General features: G+C 52.2%; 2 protein-coding genes across 4 annotated transcripts in view; both read right to left on the bottom strand.

Annotated features, from left to right (window-relative positions):
* Nucleotides 1-62: 62 nt before the first annotated feature.
* On the bottom strand, nucleotides 63-17,900 carry ABCC2 (ATP binding cassette subfamily C member 2). Its single transcript, XM_027647961.1, has 32 exons — nucleotides 17,765-17,900; nucleotides 17,058-17,231; nucleotides 16,451-16,576; nucleotides 15,220-15,354; nucleotides 14,691-14,813; nucleotides 14,278-14,333; nucleotides 13,800-14,031; nucleotides 13,004-13,188; nucleotides 12,218-12,395; nucleotides 11,463-11,717; nucleotides 10,923-10,988; nucleotides 10,285-10,422; nucleotides 9,790-9,936; nucleotides 9,442-9,526; nucleotides 9,284-9,350; nucleotides 8,964-9,090; nucleotides 8,614-8,790; nucleotides 8,344-8,511; nucleotides 7,879-8,065; nucleotides 6,913-7,045; nucleotides 6,378-6,483; nucleotides 5,911-6,130; nucleotides 5,284-5,438; nucleotides 4,148-4,303; nucleotides 3,846-4,045; nucleotides 3,090-3,216; nucleotides 2,599-2,700; nucleotides 2,353-2,496; nucleotides 1,959-2,117; nucleotides 1,542-1,708; nucleotides 1,014-1,208; nucleotides 63-572 (listed from the first exon to the last, which is right to left on the bottom strand). The coding sequence occupies exons 1-32, from the start codon at nucleotides 17,804-17,806 to the stop codon at nucleotides 443-445; spliced, it is 4,662 nt and encodes a 1,553-aa protein (XP_027503762.1). The 5' UTR covers nucleotides 17,807-17,900; the 3' UTR covers nucleotides 63-442.
* A 2,959-nt stretch (nucleotides 17,901-20,859) lies between these two features.
* Nucleotides 20,860-25,267, bottom strand: part of CUTC (cutC copper transporter) — a 4,874-nt gene continuing 466 nt past the window's right edge. The window contains exons 2-9 of one of the 3 annotated variants that reach the window (XM_027647964.1): nucleotides 25,141-25,219; nucleotides 25,010-25,069; nucleotides 24,661-24,870; nucleotides 23,438-23,473; nucleotides 22,987-23,120; nucleotides 22,383-22,410; nucleotides 21,893-21,998; nucleotides 20,860-21,297 (exon numbers count right to left, since the gene is read on the bottom strand). In XM_027647964.1, the coding sequence (XP_027503765.1) occupies nucleotides 21,186-21,297; nucleotides 21,893-21,998; nucleotides 22,383-22,410; nucleotides 22,987-23,120; nucleotides 23,438-23,473; nucleotides 24,661-24,870; nucleotides 25,010-25,069; nucleotides 25,141-25,210 (756 nt within the window). In that variant the 5' untranslated portion in view covers nucleotides 25,211-25,219 and the 3' untranslated portion in view covers nucleotides 20,860-21,185. Of the gene's footprint in view, nucleotides 21,298-21,892; nucleotides 21,999-22,382; nucleotides 22,411-22,986; nucleotides 23,121-23,437; nucleotides 23,474-24,660; nucleotides 25,070-25,140; nucleotides 25,262-25,267 lie in introns of those variants that run through there. The other 2 variants (XM_027647963.1, XM_027647962.1) reach the window with 2 other exon arrangements.

The raw sequence follows: 25,267 nt of genomic DNA on the forward strand, positions 1-25,267 counted from the left end.
CAGCCTTTAAGTTGAAAGACCAGAAACAGTTACAAAAAGTAAATAAATTATAGCATCCACTCTTAAACAGTAATTTAATTTCACAGTGCTAAAGCATCTCTAAGGTAGGTTCACCTGGCATGGTGAAGTACAAAAAGTAAGACCACCCCCAACAGGGGTCGGGATCTCCCTGCATCGCAGATAGCTTTTCCCCTCTGTAGAATAAATTAAGCAGCTCCAGACCCCCGTGTGCACAGCAGGCAGGGCATGGTAGCAATGTTAACAGCTCACTCGAGTCCAGATGCTCTGTCTCTGGACAACCAGAGAAGCCACCCTCTCTGCTTCCCAGCTGCAGAAAGGCAAATTCCTGGGCAGCTTGGCTGCGGGGAGATGCTGATGCGAGCTCGGTGAGCGCCAGCAGGAGGGAGCTGCCCGCACACACCTGGATGCTGCAGCGCTCCCCCTACAGGGTGGTACTTTCGGTATTGGTGATGCCAGCGTCCTTCGCCATCATGGAGAAGATGCCCTGCTTCTGGAGCAGCTCCTCGGGGCTGTCAAATTCCACAATCTGCCCAGCCTGCAGCACCATCACCCTGGCAGAGGGGAACAAGAAGGCCTGAGCTCCCAGGGTCCGAGTTGATAGCACTGATGGCATCAGCGCTGCACCCCCACTGAGTCTCACTCCTCCTGTGGCCATATTATGTGGTTCACCTCTCAGCAGTGGTGAGGGCACAGCCCTCCTCCCTGTGCTGGCAGGGTGACTCACGTAAGGTGTCAACAGCGAGTGCCTATATGGTCTGTTGCTGTAAAGAACGATACCAAAAAGTGTTTCTCCCACAAAGGCATAACTACTGCATGGCCAACCTTCCTATCCCTCTGTTCTCTTCTGGAACCACTGTGTATTACTGCCCCAGGCACTACATCCACCCCTGCCCTTCTGGCTGTATCCTTGCTTCTGCTGCTGGCCACCTCTTGCCCCATCCTAGGGGTCCGGATTCCCATTCCTCTTGCCCCTTGGTACTGTCCCATGGTACCTGTTGCTGTCCATGATGGTGTGGAGGCGGTGGGCGATAGTAAGGACAGTGCAGTCAGAAAACTCGCTCCGGATTGTTGTCTGGATTAAATGATCAGTTTCCAGATCTACGGCTGCTGTTGCTTCATCCAGGATGAGGATCTTGGCTTTGCGGAGAAGGGCCCGGGCCAGGCACACCAGCTGCCTCTGCCCAACACTGGGATGAGATGGAAAACATGAGTTACTAAACAGACACTATCAGAGCTTCTGCAAGCCTACTGACACACACTGCCCTGACCCAATGCTATGCCTGGCCTTTCCCCTGCATCTGCCACCCTGAGCACCCCATCTCTCAGCATTTTTCTGGGCCCTCATAGAAGGGCTGGCTCATGCTGGCATCCTGAGAGCCCTGGCTCCTGTACCCTTTTCTCCCACCTTCTTTTCCCAGAAGCTTCTGTGTCCTCATTTCTGGACAGCCATTCTGCTGGAGGCTGCTGTTCCAGGCTGGTCCCTTGGAGCAAGAGAAGGGAGGGGAGCTGGGCCTGCTCACCTCAGGTTCTCCCCTCCCTCGCTCACGAGATGCAGCAGTCCCTCAGGACAGTTTTGCACATATGTCTTCAGGTGAGCCAGCTCAAGGGCCTTCCAGACCTCCTCATCTGAGTACTGGTCAAAGGGGTCCAGGTTCATCCGCAGGGTTCCAGTAAAGAGCACAGGGTCCTGCCAGGGACAGCACCGTGTTCAGCCACACCACAGCCATTCAGCAGGCAATGGCTTCAGGCCCCCAAGCGTGGCCACATCCTGCCCATACTGCTGCCTGCAGCTGGGCAGGGGAGGTGGTGACAGCATGCTCACAGGCTTTTGGCGTCTCCACAGCACCCAGGGATGCACTTGAGGGCAATGCATAACCCAGGAAACCAGGTGGAGGAGCCACGCAGCAGTGGGATGTGGAAACGGGAGATCAGCTCACCTGGGGTATGATGGTGAGGTTCTTGCGCAGGTCATGGAGGCCAATCGTTGCTATGTCCACCTCATCGATGAGGATCTTCCCTCCAGCAGCCTCCAGCACTCGGAAGAGGCAGTTGGTGAGGGAGGATTTTCCAGCCCCGGTCCGGCCCACAACCCCGACCTGTGGAAGCAGTTTTTTAGACCAGGGCTGAAGAAAAGAGGGCAGATGCTTTCCACCTTGTTCTGGTGGGCCTTCCTACCCTCACCATCTCCCAGACTGTCCCATTCCTGCAGCTTGAGTCCCCAGGAGCCACATCCCATCACCATCCCTCCCTAGTGCACAGACTGAAGCCAAGAGGAACAAACAGCTTTAACACAGTGTAACTCTTTACAGAGTGTGGTGAGGGCAGAGGTACCTTCTCAGTGCTCCCAATATTGCAGGTGATCCCCTGAAGAACCAGGTCCAGTTCAGGTCTGTAACGAACTTTGTAGTCAATGAACTGGATCTCGCCTTTGCTGGGCCAGCCACGTGGTGGACGCTTTCCTGTCACCCATGGAGCCTGGGGGAGGGCACAGGAGCATTAGGTGGGTACTTGCACTCCAAGAGGCTGGAGAGCACCACGCTGTACAGCAGGTGCTTGCCTGAACCCTGTTTTCCTCACCTCATTCTTCACCTTCATGTACTCATGTATCCTCTCCACAGCCACGATGTTTGTCTCCAACTCCGAAGATGTCCTCACCAGCCAATTCAGTGTCTGGGTCACCTGCATGGCAGAATCAGAGGATGCAGAGCTCAGTGGGACGCAGGAACAACCACCTCCCACCTCAGGTCAGGGACTCAGCCTGAACATGACTGTCCCTGGTCTGGGATCTCCAGTCCCCAGCCACAGCCCACCCTCTCTAGCTCTTCAAAAACTTTCCTGCCACATCTCTGATCCATAGCAGGACTATACTCCTCCTCATGGAAGACAGTATCCATTCACACTGGGATGTGTGCTTCCTTGGCTCTATAGCTACTCCCCAGGTGATGTGACACCCCAGATAATCCCCTCTTCATGGATCAGAGCTGGAGACAGGGCAGCCTCCTGCAGCCAGCCCAGAGCTCCCAGGACAGGGCTGTCCCTGGGATAAGAAAACACTTTCATTGACTCACACTGAGAGCAGAGGAGACAGAAAGACCCACGATGCCGCCCTCCAAAGTGTTCTTTGAAATCACTGCTAGAAGCGCAGAGAAGAAGACCACCAGGCTCCCAACGAACTCCAGACGGATGGCCAGCCACCTGTTCCAGGAGAGGACAGCTGAAGGGCAGTGGGAGAGGCAGAGAGGTATCTACCTGTGCCCAACACGGAGCCCACCAGTAAGAGCAGCACCCTACCAGCACCCCTCACACCCAGCCCTGAGCCCAGTGCTGTACACATGGCACACATTGCAGATCATTTGTGGCCTGCAAGCATGTTCATTTTATGTCAGTCCATGTCTCACACATAACCTCCTCTGCTGGTAATGCCATATATCAAAGGAGCCCCAATTGTACAACCCTCACACGCCCAAAGCATCTACCAGTAAGACATCAACACCAAAGAGTGCCCACATCGTGCTCCTACCTGGCCTGAAACATCAGCCTCTTCCCAGAACCTACCAAGAGCATCTCAGTCCCTGACTGCACAGCTCACCCTGCCCAGGCTCTGGACACTTTGTAGGGTCCACATTCTGTCTTTCAAAATCACCCTAACATGTGTCGTTCCCAGAGATGGCACCTCTATCCTAAACTCCCCCAGTTCCTATACAGACCCTCAATGCTGAGATCAAGAGGGAGAACTGCAGCATCTCAGGGACCTCTCTTGGGACCCAGAAGCCCCTGGGAAGAGGTGCTACAGGCTGTTCTGTGGCATAAGGGGTAAAACTCACCTATTTGAGATTATCCAGGAATAAACACTTTTCTGATTTATGTCCATGATGGTCTCGTTATGCTGCATGAACCGTTCTTGGTGTCCATAGGCCCGGATCACAGAAAGGCCTGACACCGTCTCACCGAAGTGGGAGTAAATGGGAGACCTGGTGACAGAGTCCAGACGCCTTAGCTGGCGTGATGTGGCGATATAGAAGCGCTGAAATGAGGAACACAGCTTCGTTACCAACACAAAGACCAGCAGCCACAAAGATACTGCTCTCAGCAGGGCAGAAGCTTCACTCAAGCCACAGTTACTCACCAGCACAAAATAGTAGAAGATGCTCAAGGGAATAATAATGAGAGCGAAGAATGGAGTGGCCAGGCAGATCGTGATCAATGTGCTAATGATGCCCATGAAACAGGAGAGCCAGGTGCGGAAGGACGTGGGAATGGTCTCATCTACTGTGAAGATGTCCTGGAGCATATGAAGAAGCAGTCAGTGACCCCAGAGAGAGGGAGAATCCCAAAGACCCCACACATACAGGGTTCCTACCCACTCATATGGTAACACAGTGCCAGACACTTGTAAAAATATTGGATGACCCTCAATTGGTACTATGGTTACAATCTCATTTAGGGCCACAGCTCTTAGCTTGGGAACAGCTGATTTAACAGAAAAACTTCTTATAATATTCCCCTGTTGCACAGACCAGCTTTAGGAATTGCATCTTCGTCTGGACCCAGGATGCAGGAACAGGAACTGAGACAGAAACAGGGACAGGACTAACTACAGGTCCATGCAGACAGGAGCACACAGGTCTCCAGTTGGCCTTCATCCATCTCCTAGCTCGGCATCACATACTCTCTCATTTCAGAGTAAACCCAGAAGGCCTGAGGCTTGATTTCAAGAGAAATTTTATTCCCAAAAACCAAGAGATGGCACCAAAGGAAGACACAGAGCAGCAGCACACGTGAAATTACCTGTCTTTATTTCCCTCCTTTTCGCTTTCTCTTTGTTTTATGAGCTTCACTTACATAGAAAAGACTGTATATTTTTCTGAAAGTCCATAACCAGAAGGACATCTTACTGTGGGACATGAGCTCTAGGCTCCTACCTCTCTTGGTGATCTACTACGGACCCTCTTCAGTTTCTCCACATCCTTCTTGACCAGGTGACCCCAAACCAGGACACAGTATCCAAGTGTGACCTCCTTAGCACTGAGCAGAGGACATAGCAACTTCCTGTAATTTGCTGGACACTGTCTTTGTAGTATAGCCCAGGATGTGGCTTGCCTAGCAACCAGCCTTGTATCCACCACGCCCTTCTGGTCCCTTTCTGGCCCTTATCTGGGCTCAGTTGAGCTGTGCTCGACAGCAGCAGTGTTACGTTATTACCCAACGCTCTCCAGACCTGCTGGAACAAACACCTTCTCCATGCTGGGGCTGTTCTCTTACCTTGGCAAACCTATTCACAATGCGGCCAATTGGGGTCGTGTCAAAGAAGCTCATGGGCACGTGCAGGATGTTGCTGAGCAGCTGCCGATGCAGAACCCGTGAGGCTCGTGTGGCACCTCGAGCAGACAGCATGGTGGCAAAGAGCAGGAAGACAGCTGCAAGGACAGCACAGGGAGGGGGGAGGGGGTGACAGCAGTTCACCAGGCACCCTTTGGCTCAACAGAGTCACAAAGCAGCTCCAAGCCAGCAGCTCTGCAGTGAGCCACTGGGATAGTCCTGCATCCCACCTTCCTGGGACGCCCCAGTAACTGCATCCCACCCCACCCAGGAGGAACACTAACCCTTTTGGAAAACCTTGGGCCCTAGCAATATGTCCAAATTGATTAAGGACAGTAATCTTCAACCTAAGGAGGCAACACAGACTTCCTGGGGCAGTTTATGCTGGCTTCAGACTGGTATCTGTCCCCTGTTCAGCCAGGAGCTGGAAGGAAGGCAGCAGTAGGCAAATGAAGACAATGTTGGGTCCCCTGCTGCTTCCTGCACTTCTGCCTGCAGGCCTTGCAAGTCATATATCCCTTGTGGACCACACAGCTGAGGTGAGCGGGTCCCCTGTCCTCCTACACCCACCTTGTGACACCCCGAGTGCCCCAAAGACACCAATCCGCAGGTCTCGCTGCGCCGTGGGATAGGTCTGGTTCAGGTAGCGCTGCGCATCGTCTGTCCAGGCACTGAGCCACAGGTTGGTCCCCACATAGGCAGCGTACTCTGCAACGTAGCCCATGGCAACCCAGAAGGAATAGCACAAGCCAACAGCACGCAGGTACCGCACGTACATGGAGAACTTTACCTGTGGACCAATTTAACTCATTACCACTGCCCAGCAAACCTCAGCCAAATAGCAGCCAGCACAGACTTGGGACTCCTGCCTTGTTGCCCAAGTGCTCCCTCCACCACCTTGCCCACCAGTCCCAGGCAGCTCTGTCCCCTTCGTGTCTCTTGGTTGCAGTGGGGCCACACCAGCCCACACTTCTCTGAGCCACAGTCAGGGGCTGGTAGCACTGGCAGCACAGTGCTTCATCCTCCATCCTCCTCACCCTGCCGGTTTCCACAGCTTCTTTCTCAATCAGTTGCTGTCCCTTCACTTTCTGTGGGGGCTCCTCCTGGGCCTTCTTCCAGGAACTGGTGCTCCTTTTACTAAGGCTGCAGGGAGGTGATAGGCATCATTAATCACAGGATGTTGGATTGGTCCTAATCTCCTGAGTGTCCATCCCTATGCTGCATTGGATCTCCAGTGCTGGAGCCCACTGGAAAATAATGTCCCAACTGGGGCAGCTTTGAATTAGCCTTGTGGAAGTATTAGGCATTTACAGCCATGAAATTGTAGCCCTCATCCCCAAAAGCAGAACCAGCCAGCAGTGCGAGTTTCAGGGAAGACCACAGAGAGTAAGGAGTAAGGTTGTGACACATTACTGTGAGTAATGTGAGTAAATGCCCTTGACCCAGATCAGCTTGTAGGAGCAGGTAGGGAGGCTCCCAGCAGGAAATTCCCAGGAAGCCCCCAGACTCATGTCTCTGAGGGAGCAGGGCATGGAGCAGGGAAGAGAGCCAAGAACTCAGGGGACATCCTACCTGCGACTCAATTGTCTCCGATGGATGCTGGCCTCTCGCTTCAGGGTCATAGTCACCACATCTTCAGGGCCCTCCTCCACGCAAGGCTCAAGGTCTTCATCACTCTGCTCTTCATCCCCAGCTAAACCAAGAACTAAAAGCACAGGGATGAGGGAAGGTAGGATCAGGCACTGAGGAGAGAGCAGATCCCATGCACCTCTGCTGCACATAGTTTCACCCCACACCCGGGCTACGTCCTACCATCACTAATCACACCTTCTCCAACCCTGCTGCAAGCCCAGTACAGCAGGAGGAGGAAGAAATCCACGGTGCTGGAGGGAGAAGTGACAGGGGACATAGGGCTAAAGACCTGCGTGAAGGCAGTCTCTGCTGCTCACTGCCACTGGTGTGACCTCAAGCAGAGGTTTGTGCTAGTTTAGTAGGTTCAAGATGTAGTAGGTCGTATCAGTCCAGTTTAGGAGTACCCCCTTGAGGAGGTGGAGATGGGTCCTGTCAGGGTGGTCTGGGAATAGCCAGGCTGCAGTTGGACAACTGTGCTGAGCCCAGGCAGGGTGGGCATCCACCTGACCTGATATCACTCCTCCCCATGGCACTGGGGGACATGATAAAGATGAATGTTATCCAGTGGCATGTTTAGAATAAACCAAAGGATCTCTCTCATCTCAGCATCACTAAAATATGGAGTCTGTTGCCACATAAGATTTTGGGACACATATACATAAATGAACTAAAAAGAGAGTAAAAAAATCAGATCCTTTGCTGGCTGCTCAACATAATGCCTGGGTGCAAATCTTAGGCAGGAAGTCCTTGTGCTGCTGATTACCAGAAGCTGGGAAGGATTCACAGCAGCCACCACTGGTGCCTGGGCTGGATAGAGCCAGGTCAGACTGAAAGATCAGATCTTCATATCCGCAAGATCCATGCACAGCCCCTCTAACTGCCACAGCCCCATTGTGTTCCCAGTACCTGTGTTATTTTTCTCTGAAACATCCTCCTCCTGCCTGCCATACAAGTTCAGGAATTGGGCAAAGGCCCCCTTGTTTGCCAGCAGGTTGCTGTAGGAGCCATGCTCAGTCACTGCTCCTGCTGCCAGCACCACGATGTTGTCGACCTGGGGCAGGAAGCTGATACTGTGTGTCACCAGGATCCGTGTCTGCAACAAAGCGGTTGCAGGGTAATGGACCATCAGAACACTCCTTGTTCCCCAGCCATGGGCCTGTAGGCTCTCCATCCCCTAGCTGGGGACCTCTCTGCTTATCAGTGCAGACACAGGGCACCCATGAGGCCTCTCCTGCCTGCTGCAGCTCCATGTGAAAGCCACAGGATCCTTCCCTGTCCCAGGCAGGCAGCCTGTCTTCCCTGGATCATTAACACTGTGCCAGTGCCATTCCTGCCTGGCTATGTGGGGGGTAGGGGGGCATGGGTGCTCACCTTCTTTTGCAGCAGCCCTTTTGGGCCCAGCACGTGCTTGAAGAGGTACTTGCCAACGTGAGCATCCACGGCAGACAGGGGGTCATCCAGCACGTAGATGTCTGCATTGCTGTACACTGCCCGGGCCAGGCTCACTCGCTGCTTCTGGCCCCCACTCAGGTTGATACCCTGGAAAGGAAGGACCTCTGTGGGCACGAGGCTGGCACAGGGGTACAGCTCTGTTCTCTGCTGCCAGTGCTATGGAATATCCATAGCCCCCAGGGCTGCTACCTTCTCTCCAATCTCTGTCTGGTCTCCCGCAGGCAGCAATTTCAGGTCTGGAAGGAGGGCACAGGCCTTAAGGACCTGCTGATACCGGGCTTCATCCAGTTCTGACCCAAAAAGGATGTTGTCTTTCAGAGTGGCATTCTGGATCCAGGCCTGCTGGGGGACATAGGCCAGGGAGCCCTGGAAGGAGACACACAAGAATAGCTACCTTGTCAGAGCATCAGCCTGAGCACTGCCACTCCTGCAGCCTCTCCTTGCCCTGAGCCACCACTCTGAGACAGTCCTGCCCTGCTGCTTCCCCACTGAGCTCAGAGGCAGCCCCAAAGCCCCCTGTGCCAGCCGGCTCCTCTCACCTGGATGTTGATGTGTCCCTTGATATTCTCCATCTCCCCAAGCATAGCTGACACCAGTGAAGATTTGCCTGAGCCCACAGGCCCCACCACAGCCACCAGGCTCCCAGGTGCAATGTCCAGGGTGACACTGCAAAGATACAAGGGCTTAGGAAGCAGCATTGCCAGGTCACCCACGGCTCCTGAGTGGGACCAGCACAGAGCAATGTCTCTAGGACATCTGTGTCTAGCAGCACTGAGAAGTGATAGCCTTCCCCAATTAAAAACATAGAAAGCCTCCTGTTCCCCAGCCATCTGCCAACAATATGGTGCAGAGCACTTACTCTCTTATTGCAGCACTGCTGTCCTGCTCCCAGGAAAAGGTGGCCTCCGAGAAACGCACAGCATTGCCTGTCAGCAGAGAGAGGGCCCTCAGGACTGGGAAAGCCCAGGGCTGGGGACAGCCTGTGACCCATGGGGAGTAATCTGGAGGTTCACCTGCCTGGAATGGGATTGTGCTGGATAGCTGAGGTGTCCAGGTTTTCTCCGCTCAGGTAGCGTTCCAGCCTCGCAGTCGACACATTGGTCTGCCATGGTAGAAAGAGGATGAGGATGGCACATGGGCATGGGGTGCAGCTGGGTGGGCTGGCAGGAGCCCCATAAGCAGAGCACCACATCACACAGTCCCCATCCAACCTCTGAGCCCCAAACCTGTGTTATATATGTAAGTCCTGTCCCACCCCCCTGCACTGACTCCTGGGTGTCCATCACACACCTGAGTCCCATGTTCTGGTTTGGGCAGAGGTATCATAGGATCCCCCTGCACCCCCTGCCCTATGGGAGGGCTGACCTGCACTAGTGAAGAGAGGACCATGGGCAGCATGGCCATGGGGAAACGCAGGACGTTGAAAAGGGAAATAGCAGTAAAGGCCTTCTGTGCATCCAGGATGTTGTTCTCATCCACCATCACATAGACGGCAAAACTGGCCAAGGAGACCTAGGAGAGACAGCAGGAAAAAGCACCATCAATGTGATTGTGTGTCCAGACCCCCATTGTTGCCCTTAGGCCTCAGCAGTGCTTTTCTGCTGGGGACCTATTCCCCTCCTTTTTCCCCCTTCTCCTTTGGGCCCCATCTCACCACCCTGATGGGACCCCCTTCCACCACAGCTCTCCTGCCAGCAGCCAGGACTACACTCTGCATCCCAGGCAGAGGAAGGGATATCAACCCCTTCATCGCTGCAGGAGCACTCCATATGAGATTCCCCATATTTCCCATCCCCTTGGACACAGCCCAGCCTCCATTCAGAGGAAGGTGCAACCCTCCCCGGGGCTGTTGTCACTCACCAGGAAGGGGGCACACGTGAACACAAAGACAGAGATCGACTGCAGGTAACTGAATTTCAGCAAGTCCTTGAGCTCATGTCCCCGTATGTCGTTAACTCGCTTCTCAAATGAGGGCTCCCAGGCAAAAAGCTTCAGGATCTGCAGGATGAGCAGGGTGAGCAGATGCTGGCTTCACAGGAAAGCCCACCTGCACACTCAGCTCGCTAGTGGCCAGCACCTCCATCACCAGCTCCTGGCTTACTCAGAAGCCTGCTTGGCCATTGCATCTTCCCTCTCCTGTCCTAACCCATGGCTTATAGCACTCCCCCACTTCCACACTGACACTCTCTCATTTTCAGCTTACAGGTCACTGCCAGCCCCTCTGCCACTATGGCAGTGGGCTCACTATCAAGAAACACCCTCTCTTGGCTCCCAAGTCTTGGTCCAGGAACCCAGAGCTCCTCCCCACCCAATTTTTCAAAAGGTGAGGAAGCCAAGGGAATTACAAAGACTGAGGCTTGGACACCCCAGACACAGGGGCCCCAAGCTAGACTATAAGACTGGTGCTACAGGGTTATACAGGTAGGCTCTCTCCAGGTACAGTGCACCAAGAAGAGGGGTGCAGCAGCTGCCTGGGGAGTCTCCAGTCCACTGCTCACCTTGATTCCATTGAGGATTTCAGTCATTATTTTCATTCGTTCATCCTTGTTCTTCATGTTCCTCACCTACAAACAGAAGAACCAGATGTCACCGAAACCAGACAGCAGCTCACCCTTGGAAACACATCTGGGCTGCCACAGGGAAGGGAAGGATGGGTTTCTGAACCCAGAAAACTCATCCCACCAAGCTGGACCTTGGCTCCCCTGGGGCTCTGGACAATCTGGGGAAAAACAACACCCTGCTGTGAGGTAGAAGCTAAAGCTTTATCTTATGGTTGGTAATATCTCCTTTCAGTCCTCAAGGCTGCCTCTAATCTTGTTCAAGTTCAACTGTGATGGTAGAACAGACCTGTCTCCTGCTCATAGCAGCAGATCACCCCTGGCTCAGGCTACTCCCAGCCCAAGTGAGATCAACTTCCTAGGCTAGGAAAGATCTATAATAAAACAGAAGAGGGTAGGGGAGTGTGGAAAATGAGGGAAGAGAGCAACAGTGGGCCTCAGGAGTGTGAGACCAGGAAGGATCTTGCACCCACCACTGACCTGAATGGTTTTGGCCTTGGCAACCAGGAACGCATTTATGGGGATGAGCAGTACCATGACTGCAAGGCCAGCCAAGACAGAGGCGCCCAGCTCTCCCCAGAGGAAGACAATGGACAGGATAATTTGCAGGGGAGATGACCATAGCTGGTGAACAAAGTTGGCCATGTCCATGAACCTCTGGGCATCAGCTGACATCAGATTCACAGTCTCTCCCACTGTGGACTCCTTGCGGGTGGCATTGGACATGGTGAGTGACTGGAAAGAGAAAACATTGTCACCGCAAGCCAGTCTGGGAGCAGCCTGGCTCCCAGAAGCATGGTACAGAGCAGGCAATTAGCAGGCCAGCCTGAAACTGCTCCTGGGTTTGCTCCTGGTGCCTCCCTGCTGGCCACAGGCAGTCTCCTCACTGCCTGCGCACCAGGAGCCACTGGATGCTGGGTAAAACAAAACACATCCTCGTGCAGGAACCCTGGTGGCAATTGCCCTAGGTGTGATACTGCTCTGAAGAGAAACCTGCCTCAGCCCCTGGTAGCTGTCAAACACATGGCTGCAGCACCCAGGTCCCAAGCAGAGCTAGGATCCAGTGTCCCCAGAGCTGGGTGGGCATCCCACAAGCCAAGTTTTTCCTGTGCCTTCTTAAGAAGTAAAGTGCATACACCCCAGTCACCCCAGGTTGATGGGTCAGGCAATGAATGATTATATCCACAGCCCAGCTCAGAGAAAGCAAACAGGGACGATAACAGGACCATACAAACCTTCTTGTAAATGGCAGCGATGAGGCTGGCACGCACATTTATGCCAAGCTGAAAGCACAAGCTGAAATGCTGCTGCAGGCAGATGGACTGGACCACCGCTGTCAGGAAGAGCAGGATGGCATATAAATAGCCTTGCCAGGCAAAAGCCTCCTCATCTGACACAAAGGCAATCAGCAGCCTGGAGGATAAAGAAGCCCATGAGACACTCACTCTACTGAGACAGACCCAAGCAGGATGCTGCAAATTAATGCAGGGAGAGCATCCTCACAAGAGCGGTGAATGAGACCCTGCCCTAGAGAGCTGGCTCAATGTTCAGCAAGCTGGAGACCCTTGACCTGCTGGCCGGCTCTGTTCTGCCAAGGACACTGCATTTCACACACAGCAGTGGGTCAGTAATGTCAGATCATCCACAGAGACTGTGCTGCTCTCCAAAATGAATTGGGATGGCCCTGTTGGGCTGAGCCCGACTGACTCATGAAGGGTCCCAGAGAAGAGCCAGGACTGTCTCCAGCGAGGGAGTAGGGCTGCGTAACAGAGGATGCAAGGAGCGAGGAGCAAGCTATTACCCATAAAAGCTGGCAGCCAGCTCAAATCAATTCTTCATTAAACTGTAACCAGGCATATTCCCCCACCTTTAGTGAGAGCACAAAATGTCCTGAGGGTCTGGGGCTGGGAGAGGTAGACATATGGAGATGGTGGGCCTGGATACAGTGCACAGAGGGAGGTGGTGGGGTTGGGTGAAAAGTCAGGACAGAACATGGATAGGGACAGAGAGAAAAGACTCACTTCAGCAGCTGGGGGCTGACAAACACAAGTGCATCATGCACCAGCTTGAATGCCACTGCTAGCATGAGGTTCTGCCGGAAGGTCTTGCCCAGTGTTTTCATCAACCAACCCCTGGCGTAATCCTCAGGAGGGTCAGAGTCGCCTTTGTCTCCTTTCTTCTTCTTCTTCTTCGGCTGCTTCTCCTCCTGGAGGGAAGTCCACACAGAAATGAAGGAGTTGGTTGTGCAGGCTTCCTGCACCTGGAAAGATGCTTCCAGGGCAGCATCACAGACACAGACCCTAGATCAGGTATCCTGAATAAAGCCTTTGCTTTACCTCCTGTCATGTTCCCTCTCACTGATCTCTGCTCATGTCATACACACCCAGGACTAACACATCTCTCATGTGCCAAAGACAATTGTTGCAAAACCCAAACCACCCTGAACCTCTCAGGCCAAAAATCAGGCACCCCAGGAAGAACCTGAGGCCAGGGATGATTATGGAGTGATGTTCAGTCTGACTTCTTTGCTGGGAGGTATTTGGGGTAGGGAAAGATAGAGATAAGGGAGCTGCTTGTACTGTAGACTTGAGGGTGGTTCCTGTCCTTCTGTAGGGCAGAAGGATGTAGACTTTCTTGGTCTCTCAAAACATGGGGATCTGCCAAGGACAGGGAACACCCTATCATGGGTTCCCCCATCCTTGTCCATGGCCCTGCAGAATCGAAGAGAGGCTGCAAGGACATTGGGTGACCCTGTTCCCTGAGGCTGGACCTGGATGTGTCAGTCCCATACAAGGCCAAGAGTAGGAATGGACTTACCAGCACCAGGATGTCTTGGCTCTGGGCCTTGGTCATATTGTTTCCATGGTCTGGGTCACCTTTCTGGTGTCTTTTCTTGCGTTTCCGTTTCTCCAGTTCAGCTTGGGCCTTCCGTATGGCAGTCTTCATGTTCTTCTCAAAAGCAGTGTGAAGTGCCTGTATCCTGTCTTTATCTTTCAGTTCCCAGACATCCTCTATCTCCAAAGGCTTGCGATAGCCCTTGAAAACAATGCTGTGGGGCAGAGAAACCTCTCAGCAAGTTTCCTGCATGACACTTGTTGGAGAGTCCTTGCTGAAAATGCAAGGACTTCACACCCAGCATGGCACTGGGCTCAGGCTGCATAGACCAAACCCAGTGTGGTGCCTCTCATTACTAACTCCAAGTAGCCTGTGCTGCAGCCTCCCCCAAACAGGGCTGGGCCAGCCCTGAAGCACTCTTGCATTTTTCCAGCCCCACCTCCCACGGAGCCCTGCTCACCTGCTGTACCATTCAAAGGTGATGGAGCTCAGGAAGGAGGCTGTCACCTCTGGGTTCTATGGTACAAAGCAAAGTAGGTACCAAGAGATCATTGATGTTGAGAAGTGGTGTTGACTAGAGTTGATTCAGCACCCCCAGCCATTAAGGAGCCCCAGAAGTTTCCAACTGTGCTAGATCCCACCCCAAGAACCCCATCTCATAGCCAGCAGCAGCCCCCTTTGGATACAGATGCAGATATCCCAGGCTGCAGGCTGCAGCTCTTGCTGTGCCATGTGCTGAAGCCCTCAGGTCTTCCCTCCCCAAGGGGCCTGGAGCATGGAGTTCCAGGTTCCATAGCCTACACGGAGTTCACCCTGCCCAACACAATGCATGGGATGTGGTGCCCCAAGCCCACTCCCACATGGTCCTCTCACCTTCTTCCTGATTTCCTTTGTTTCTGGGGCAACATCTGAGAAGCCTGAGACAAGGAAGATGAGCAGCTGGAGCCCATAGGAGATGAAGAAGAGGATAAACCGCGGCAGGTCGGAGATTGGTTCCTGCAGGAGTAGAAAGCCCAGGGTTATTATTGGGGGTTGTCTCAAGGCCACCTGGTACTCAGTGACAAGATCCATCCCCAGGACAGTGAACATGGCTGAGCACAATGCAGCAGTGCAAAACTCGCTGTGCAGCCTGGATCAGCTTCCTTTTGCCACTTCTTCCTGACCTCCTCCCATAAGTCTGTAAGCAGAGAAATTGGTCCTGGAGACCTTATACCTCCCCAAAGAGATAGGATGAATTAAAAGAGCAATTCCTTCTCAGGTATTTTCTCGTTCCCCAAGGTTGCCAGGGCAGCTGGGATCTGTGTGATACCACAGAGAGCTTGCCAAGAGACAAGTATGAAGGACTTTCCTTGGGTACAGAACACGACCATAGGGAAGCACAGAGCTTCCTGTCAAATCCAACCTGCAGGGCTCTCCGGACAAGTGACTGGAACGGCAATATCCCACAGAGCAGGGACAGTATCCAGAAGCAGAAAAGTACCCCCGAGTCTCTGCGCAAGCAGAAGCGTCGTGCCTCATGGACCAGCAGGACCAGGAGCTGCGGGAAGAAAGACCAGTTAGAGGTTCAGGTAGGGCTGCAGGACTAGGTCTAGACTCTAAAAGTGTCTTTGAAGCATCTGTCCCGGGGTGCCAGCATTCATGAAAGGCTGGGATTCACTGCCCTGAATACACTGAGCTCCCAGTGCCTGAGCTCACTGTCAACTCTACATAAGCTTCAGAGTTAACTGCATATGGCAAAGGTTTATTTCAGGAAGACATAAGATCAGGTCTGAAGGTACCCTGACATTACAGCAGGGCACTATTTCTCTTTTCAGCTGTTCTCACTTCAGATTCTCAGACATGTCATACACATCGTCAGACATGCCCAGTCATCAGGAGTCACACCCTCTCTCCTGCATATTGCCTCCAGAACTGGTACTAAACCTGTGTCATGTCCCAGCAGTGCAGAGTCCTCTCTGTGGGCAGTCCCCTTGTCTTATCATGCCACATGGACTCTGCACGTGAAATTAAATGACATGACAAAATACGAAGGATAGCAAATGGGGATGTTACTTTTGTTTTTAAACATTTCCTGAGCATTTTGGCTTTGTTAAGACTGTTAGAATATGCCATGTCTCACACAGGATATCTGTAACTTCCATGTACATATTCCATCAAGCTAATAGCCCCTATGTCCTCAGCTTTCTCCTCTGCCTGGTCATCCTGTGGTACTTCTCCTGACTCTGTAGAAAAGTGAGCAGCAACTCATGGGAAGTTGTGAGACATCAGAGCAGCAAGCCATGGTTTGATGTTCACGATATGTAATCAATCCTGTGAAACCCATGCAGCTGCTAGCAAGGCTTCTATCAGAGACAGCTCAGCTACATACAGAGGCGTAGAACCTATCCCAGTTTTAAGGATAAAAGCAGGGAACACTGCACAACCAGACACCTGTGCTCAATGAATTGCCCTTACGCTCCACTCACACATGTTGAGTGCTAGTCCCTGTTCAATTTGCAGGCTACACTTCCCTCGTGGACACAGTTTCCCACTGATCTCTGAGAACAGGCAGGGAAGTTTTCTGCTGCTTGGCCCATGGTCTCACACTGTGTCTCTCTGGTGACACACAGCACATTTATCAGCTGATCCCTTACCCAGGTGGCGATGTACAGGCTGGGGTTCGTGTACTTGACAGCTGGCACGGTGTCTTGCTCTGTGTCCTCTACAAATGCCAGGGCCAACTCTGCCACTGCCGTCACCACCAGCAAAGCAGTCAGCATCTGTGAGGAGAGGGGGGCAGCCTTGAGGGGAGACCCACACCACTGAGGAAACTGGGAACCACTGGAAGACAACACAGTTTGGCATAGAAGCACTGTGTTCCATGCACTGTTACACCCTTTTCAACCCACACTTGGCCCGTGAGAGCTTTCATCACTGTGAAGCTGCAACAGTTCCACAGGAGCACTGCCATAATTTTAAGTTTGGAGGATAACAGACCACAAGAGAAGCCCCAGTATATACTCTGCCCTCCCTCCCAGTGTATTCCACCCCTATTGTCCCCTCTGTCCCAGATATAGGCATCATCTTAGACTCCCGTTTACATTTCTGTCCCATATGGTGCCCTATCCCACTGCTCCTTCTCTCCTACATTTCTCATCTCTCCATCCCACACCTGACTCCAGCACAGAGGCCTTCCACTTACACCACCTCCATTCCAGGTTGCCCCACACTGTCATCTGTGCCCCCTCAGCCCCACGCTACCTGCTTGATGATGTAGAGTTTGGTCACAGATGATTTCTTGGCTCTGGATTTGCATATGGGCAAGAGCTGCCATGGAGCCAAAATCCAGAAGAAGCCAAGGGGGACCCAGACCAGCACAGTCTGCTGGAAGCACACAGGCAGGTCGGCATCTGGACGAGCAAGGTAAGAATCATTCTGGGGGCAGCAAGGACAGAAAACAAAGTCAGTTGGGATGGATTGACTCTCACCTGGTTCACAGCACAAGAGCCAGCACTCCTATAGGTGCCCACCCCCACTGCACCCCTCCTGACACCCACCCTCCTGGCTGAGCATTTCAGCACTCAGCCAAAGTTTGACATATCTCTCTTCCCATTTATCTGCCTGAGCCTGGGACAGGCTCCCTAGGTGGAGTCAAGCCAGCTGAAGCAGCTGGACCCAAATCATTCCCCAAGAGGTCTATGCAAGGTGTACTGTGTTTCCAGCTGGGCCAAAACAGGCCAAGGCTCACTTAGGGAGCTGTCATTGCCTCAGTGTCCTGTGAATACCATGCAGGCACTGCACAGCTCTCAGTGCTGTGGCACTCCTGGATAAATATCAGAACCTCTGCCGACTGCTGGCCGTTGGGTTCCACTGGCAGGACAAGCTGTGAGCCTTGGGATCTACTGCTCTCCCCATCCACTGAGTGCCCTGCCCCGAGAACAGGCAATAGGAATGATGCTGCCACTCACCCAGAAGACGGAGCCGCAGAACTCCTCCAGGGCTGCTGACATGGCTCAGGGGAGAAGAGACGGCAGCTCCTTCCCCGTGCTCTGCCCAAGTCCTGGGTGGATGCTTGGGATAAAAGTCCCCCCACGCCCTCAAGTAGCATTGGGACAAAATCCCTGATGACACACAGTTATTTATTAACTTGGTGCTATTGCACAACACCACAAACCAAAGCTGTGACCAAAAGGGCTTGGGAAACCACATGGGATCAGGGGAAGGGAGGAGAGGAAGACGCAAAAAAGAGATCAAAGGGGAGATACAGGGAAGCCAGAGAGTCACTGCAGGACACCACAGCCACTGTTCAGAAACCACCAGCCTTCATCAGTGCACACCAACAGAGACAAGCTCATATGGACCCACTGAAGACACTGCTTTTTTGCAACGATCTCTCCTGCCAGAACAAGCCTGCTGAATGGTGACAAAAAGTCCAGCAAGAGCTGGTCCCACAGAAGAAAAAAGGAGACAGTACCCTTTTTTCATATGCCAACCAGCAAGGAGGCCCATGACACCAGCAGTGCCCCAGGGTTGAGGATTTGCAGTGTCTGGTAGCTGAGCTGACCACATGCTGCACTGGTCTTTCTGAATACCCAGGATCTGGGCTCCTTTTACCAACTTCTTGCCTGCAGAGCCTGGAGGCTTTTTGAGATATTCCTTTTGCTTCTCTCTTACCAGCATTTCCATGTTGTCTGCATGTTATGGCAGCTGCATGGCCACAAAACCCCAAAGAGACTTTGAATCTTCATTCTAAGGCAACCCCCATCACTGGAGACAGAGGAACATTCCTGAGGACAGTGACTGCCATTAAAACATCACCCTGCTGCTTAGAAAGGTGGAAGTATGATAGGAACACATGAGGATGGTGTCTCTAAGGCTGGAACTGGATTTGCTTAATCATTTGTGCTCTTGAGGAACAGTAGAAAGGTAGGGTGACTGCAAGGATCACATTGTCTCATTGTTCACTGAGTTAGTAGATAACTCAGAAGTCAAGGGTGACCCAATGAGTAATTGCTCAGGAACCATCAATAACAGAGAAAGGCTCAATGTCCAACTCCTTGGTTAATTATTACTGGTTCCTCTGATTAAATCCACGTTTTTGTAAATAAAACTATCCCTAGTGCTAGGTCCTCCAGGCCAGAATCAGTACACTGCTGATGAGAGCTGCAATCTGATGCGATGAGTAAGAAATAAGTAAATGAAGCAGTCACTTCCACAGCCTTTCTCCATTCAGACTGCTGCTACAATTCTTTTCTGCCCACTGGCACAGGTGTCCTGTGGCCTTGCTCAAACCCACCTGAAGCACTGATACCAAGGGGACCACTTGCTGGTGAGACCTTCCTCTGTAATGTCCTGTCCATTGCTTGTCTCGGTTTTCAGTACAGGTCACAGCCCATCCCTGCCCCATCTTTGCTCTCATTCAGAGCTGGAGTGTTTCCCTCAGCACAGGATGCCAGCTCTCTTTAATGTTCAAAGCAAGTACACCCTCACTTTCTCTACCCTCATACCTGGGACATGCTTCTCCTAAAAACACACAAAGCCACCTCACTGTCCTTCAGCTCCTTCCATAAAGCTTCCTTCACTAAAATACCCAAAAAATCTTCACTGGGACCAAGATAATCAAAGCAGTAGCACCTCTCTGGCCGACAATATCAGTTTCCCTGTATTCCCCTGCCTTTATCCATCTGTTGTCCAGCACGGTATAACTTTTCAAAAAATAGGCATCACGCCAATCCAGGACAGAGGTTTCTGCCAAGCAATCTATAAATCAGTCCAGCCCTCACTACTCATCTCTTCTCTGAAGAATTTATTTCTCTGCTTTTCTGCTTTGTCACACTGTAATGCCATTCGAGTTCAAAAGCCTTTTTATTTTCGAACTTTAAACACAGAGGAAAGAGCCAAACTCTGTGTCAGCAGAATATTCATCTTAATTGAGCTACTAGTATCTTAATCATGACCATGACTCATGAAATCTCACGAGTCATGAACTCTTAAATCAGATATTCTGAACTACATTGATTATAAAAACAAATTTAATAATTTCTTCTTCCAAATTTGGATCCTTCCTACTGCCTGCATATGTCAGTGCTGATGACAGCTCTGACACCAGCATTAGGCAGTCATTCCCTTCTCATATCCTCTGTTAAGAACTACCACTTATGTTCCCAAGGTGTGTTTTGGGAGAGAGTGATACTCCTGTTGGATCCACATGAACAGGTGGGTGTAATCTTTGAGCTGAAAATACAATGATTATAGGCTTTCAGTGACCTGATTCTGTTTAAGGGCACAAAAGTGCTGCCACCTTGTCAAATACCACATTTTTGCTGTATATCCTCACAGGCTGCAAGCTATTGCCAAGATGGACAGAGAAATCTGAATCCTGCTTTTGCTTCCTAAGAAGGTCCACTATCTCTGCTGTCAGAGGGATTCTGTTCAGCTTTTACAGAAGAGGAGGCAGCAAGGTTAAAGTTGCTTTATCTCTGGGTCTCTACTCTTTTAACGGACCACTCTGATGCCATTCGGATCTTCTGTTGGGTATTTTGCAGGGTGACTGATACGAGTCTGGGGCTTCAATCACGACTAGGTAGCAATGACCCAAATGGCACATTCCCCAAACACTGTCTGGTGAACAAACAGCTTGTGCTTCACATTCGGAAAAGGGCATGAAAAATCCCTTAGAAAAAGCACTTGGTCCTCCCAAGAAATCTCATCACATGCCCCCCCCCCCATCTCAAGCTCTGAGGGCCCACAGCCCAGGATGTCTCACAGCCGCCTCACCTCATGAGTCAGGTAGTGAGAAACTCCCTTCCATTACAAATGAATGTCTTCATCACCTGTACATATCAATGTGCTTCTCTCTACCCAGCAGCTGCTGCACTGCTAATCCTACTGGCTGACTACAGCAGGCCTTGTTTTCCAGCTCTTGCTATCATGTTTCCCTCCCTGGCATTCTGGATATGATTCTACTCTCCTCTGGTGCAGCAGGGGTCTGATTTTTCAGGCTGTGCAACATGGATCACAGTCTTACCTAAAAACATAAATAAATTTTAGAAAACCACAGCAAGAGGGGGGCAGCTGCAGTGTTTATTTGACAATCACATGCAGTGCTATACAATTCAGTCCCCCTACTTGCTCAGCTCCCTTCCTCCCAAATACTGCCCAACAGCTTGTTGCTGCAACATCTGGGAATGAGTCCTTTTATTTAAAACAGCCAACATCAGTTTCCAGGCCAGGGACTGGTCTTTCAGGGGAAGCCAAGGGAAGAGGTGTCAGGCTTCATCACCTAGTGCATGTCCTCTGCAGCCTGAGGACGGAAGCAGTATCCATCTGTCCATGTGGCAGGGAAGACCCTGGAGTCTCTGTGTCCTTGTCCCAGCACGGTGCCTTCCACTACAGAATGTTCTTTGCAATTGCATTCAGGGTCCTCACTTTGGCCACATCTGCCACCTTTATGGAGTACTCAGGGGCAGAGAAGGACGCTCCCATGGCAACGTTTGGATTTCTGTCAGGAAAACCAATGGTTACTATCTGCTGGTGATACAGATGGGTGAGACAGAACACAAGAAAAAAACCTATCTCCCCTCATCTCAGCAGTGGCCAAAGAACCTGCTGGTGCCACCCAAACTGAAGATGGGACAGTAACAGAAAGAATAATAATCCAAAGGCAAGAAACAACAGCATCAGCAGAAACCCAGTGCAGATCTGTGGACAAATATAACCCATTCCTTGCTCATTCCTCTGAGGCACATCCCACTGGTTTCCCAAATTCTGCATGCTGGTGTTAAAAGGCAACTACATCCCAGAATCTGCCTTCCCAAGTGCCACACAAGTGCACTCACAACTCCCAGGCTGGCAGCAGCAGGAGAAATGCTCCAAGGATCTGGTTCTGCATGGAACTCGTGTCCAGATGAGGAGCACTTGGATTCATACACTGCAGAATACTGTGTCAGGCACCTCTCACAATTTCAAGCACAAGAGTGCAACAGCACCCAGGAAGTTGTTTGAAATTTATGCCTGTTCTACAAACTCATGTTCACACTCATCTAGCCTTTCCCTTGTACAGTTCTGCTAAAATATAATCACAAATAATCAGTTACCTGAACTTCATCCCTGAGTCCCGGGCTGAGCGAGCAGAACAGTGAAACTCAGAAGCAGTGGAGCCTTCCAGAATCCTCTGCAGGTTGCGCTCCGTGATGCCACCTCCTGGTGGGAACAAACCCGATGTCACACACCAAGCAAATGACACTGTCCCAGACCTGACATCACGCTGGGACCTACCCATAAGGGACAAGTACCACATACACTGAAGGGAAAACACAGCCCTTGGGACAATGGAGACCCAAGCACATGAAAAGAAACAGGAGAAGCCTTGATTCATGTTATTCTACAGAACTAGAGCTGTCCCCAGTTCCTGCAGTGAGCAGCAGCTGCAGGGCTCTAGGTGGCCTTTACTCACACTGGGGCAGGAGGTGCTCCTCCTGGGCACCCAGCTCAGAAAGCCAGATCAGAGAGTGGATCCCAAGCAGGAGCCTAAGAAGGAAGGGCTAGGGATTGAGGACCTGGTAAAAGATGACAAAAATACATTACCTGGTACCACCACAATTCTGCCTTTTGCCTGAAAGAAGAACAACATGTTACTGATATTGCTCAGCACTACATCCACATGTGCATTTGTGGTGTGGCAAAGAAACCTCACATGCAGCACTTTCCACAAACTCATGGATGTCACCATGGCCTACAATTCATTCCCTCTCACCCATCTTTTTTGTTCTGTTCATGTTTTACAAGGAAACGTGGAAAAGAATTTGCCGCTACAGCTAAAACAACCTGTCCCCATTCCCTCCTACCTCTGTATCCCACCTGGCTACCTGTTGCATTTCCCTAATAAGAACTGTGAAACATCCAGCAGGGACCTCACTTTGCTGTTTGTGTGGGCTCATCACACCAGCTGTTGAAACCAACTCCCACCACCCTCCCCACTGTCTGTGAGCAAGAATGACTCAACCAGTCTTTGCTGTGGGAGACTTTAGGGCCCAGCCCATATGGAACTGGGAAAACAGATTAAAGCCAGGCAAGGGAGGGAAGGCAAGCGCTCTCTGACAGAAGTGCCCTTACAGAAATGAGGGCTACCATAAAGGTAGCAGGCAACACCCAGAGGTAGCAGCCACAGGAGAACACAGTGAGCACTTACTTGTTCCGCAAGCCTCTTAATCAAGGACAATCCTTCCAGTGCTGAGCTGTCACAGCCACTCGTCAACACCCGCTCAAACCCCAGAGAAATCAGGGTCTCCAGTGCCACCAGAGGGTCGTGCACCATGTCGAAGGCTGAGAGACCAGAACAACAGCTCAGAAATCACTCGGTTCATTGTGCTCAAGCCCTGTCCCCCAGCCAGCTCAGGCCCTTGCAGCAGTGCCAGGGCCACCATCCTCAACTCCTCAGACACCTCCTCTCTCACAGTGCAGTAACACAACTCCCCGAGCCTGAACCCCCTGGACCTTCCCTCTCCTGCACAGCCTGCAGAGCTTTCCCCCTGCAGAGAACGACCCAAGGACACTAAGCTGAGCTCCCTCCCAGCCCCACCTGCCGCCGGCAGTGGGGCACAGGGTGGTCCCTGCCCGGGCCACTGTCCCCAGCAACTCACCGCGGTGAAAGGTGACTGGCAGGGGACGGCACACGGCTGCAACAAGAAGACATATGGTCAGTCAGGGCTGGTACAGAGAGTTCCTTGTACTAGAATCAGAAAAGTGCATGACAGGAAAGAGGGTAAAGGCTCCTCAAGCCATTTTGAGGCAGTTCAGAAGAGTCCCAGTACTTGCTGGGAACACTGCAGCAGCTGTTGTTTGGCCAAGCTCTTTGGTGGGGAAGAGTTATTCTGCCCTTTGAGAAAGCAACAAACCATTTGTTTACCCATAAAGAGTAAGACCAAAACCTCCTATCTTGTCTAGAACATGCAGAACCTTCATTTCCACCATAGATGTCTTTCTCTGTAGGAAGCAAAGGAAGTTGTATCATATACCTAGGGAAAGGACAAGACCATTGCTCTTGGAAAGCAGGAGAGCTGATTTTTGTGATTTCTTTCACTACCTGTGATTTCTGGTCTCAGACCACAACAAACTTCACCAGTGGTGCTCTATTTACTATGCGAAGTTTATTTCTACAAAACGAAATCCACCTGCCCTAGAAACACTGGTTCCAGCAGAGCACCTCACTGGCCTAGTGGAGCCAAGTCCTGGCAAGACCCTTGTCTTTTGCTGCGTTCCTTACAGCACATTCACCTTTGTACAAGACCCTCAGCAGCACACAAGGGAAAGGCTCAGCTCTCTTTAGCTTTGCCTGTAGCTCACAGAAGAGATTCAGAGAGAAAAGGAATTTGTTTCCACACATTTGTGGTCTGGACTAATGAATTCCCACTGCAGCTTCAGTAGCTTTTTATATGTTTCCACCTCTCTCTTGTCATCTTTTCTCACTGGGTGTGTTAAGAGAAAAAAATGAAGATGAATTGCCAGCTACCCACAAGGCCAAGGTCCAGGAGACACATATCCTAGATATGTGCATCAGGGAGATAAAGAAAAAAGGGCAAAGAAATAAAGGGACAAAACCCAAGAGTTTAATGCTCTAAAAGCAGCTCATCTAAGCCTTCTCAGACCTTGCTATTATGGCCCAGGTGGCCTCAAACTCTGTGTGAGCAGTTTGGGGCTGTGGGCCCCGGGCTGCAAAGTTTCTTAATTACTTAATGTCTCACAAGTGCGGCAGCACATGAAACTGGAGAAAGTGGAAAGAGACGGGACATGCAGACCAAAGCACTCCGTACAGATCTTTCTGGGCCCCTGTCCCAGCACAGAGCTGTGCCCGCGGACACCTCACCCAGCAGCGCCGTGCACAGCTCCGTGTCGATGCGCCCGTCCTCGGTGAGGGCCCCGAACACGAGCCCGTCGGCGCCGTGCAGCTTGGCCAGGCGGATGTCGGCCTTCATCACCTCCACCTCGCGGTCCGAGTACAGGAAATCGCCGCCGCGGGGCCGGATCATCACGAACACCGGCACCCGCACGCACTGCTTCACCACCTGCAGCAGCCCTGCGGGCGGCACGGGGGGCTCAGCGCCCCGACACGGCACCGCCGGCCCTGGGCGGGCGGGACGGGAGACGGGAGGGAGGGGAGAGGGGCGGGGATGGAGGGATGGCTGGGCAGGGGGCCCGGGGCGGGGGCGGCTCACCCATGCTCGGAGTGGTCCCTCCTTCCACGAGGCCCGCGCACAGCTCGATCCGCCCGGCACCTGCGGAGAAGCGCGTCAGAACCGGCCCCGCCACGCCGCCGGCCCCTCCCGCGGGGCCCCCCGGGCCTTACCTCCGCGCTCCGCGTTGACGGCGGACTCCACCGAGTCCACGCACACCTCCATGAGGAACCCATCGTCCATGCCTGTGGAGCGGGAGCGGCGCGGTCACACCGAGCCGCTCCATGGCTGCCGCCCGGG

The sequence above is a fragment of the Corapipo altera genome, unplaced genomic scaffold, assembly GCF_003945725.1.
Source record: "Corapipo altera isolate COAL_440 unplaced genomic scaffold, ASM394572v1 56, whole genome shotgun sequence".
Classification (NCBI taxonomy): Eukaryota; Metazoa; Chordata; class Aves; order Passeriformes; family Pipridae; genus Corapipo; species Corapipo altera.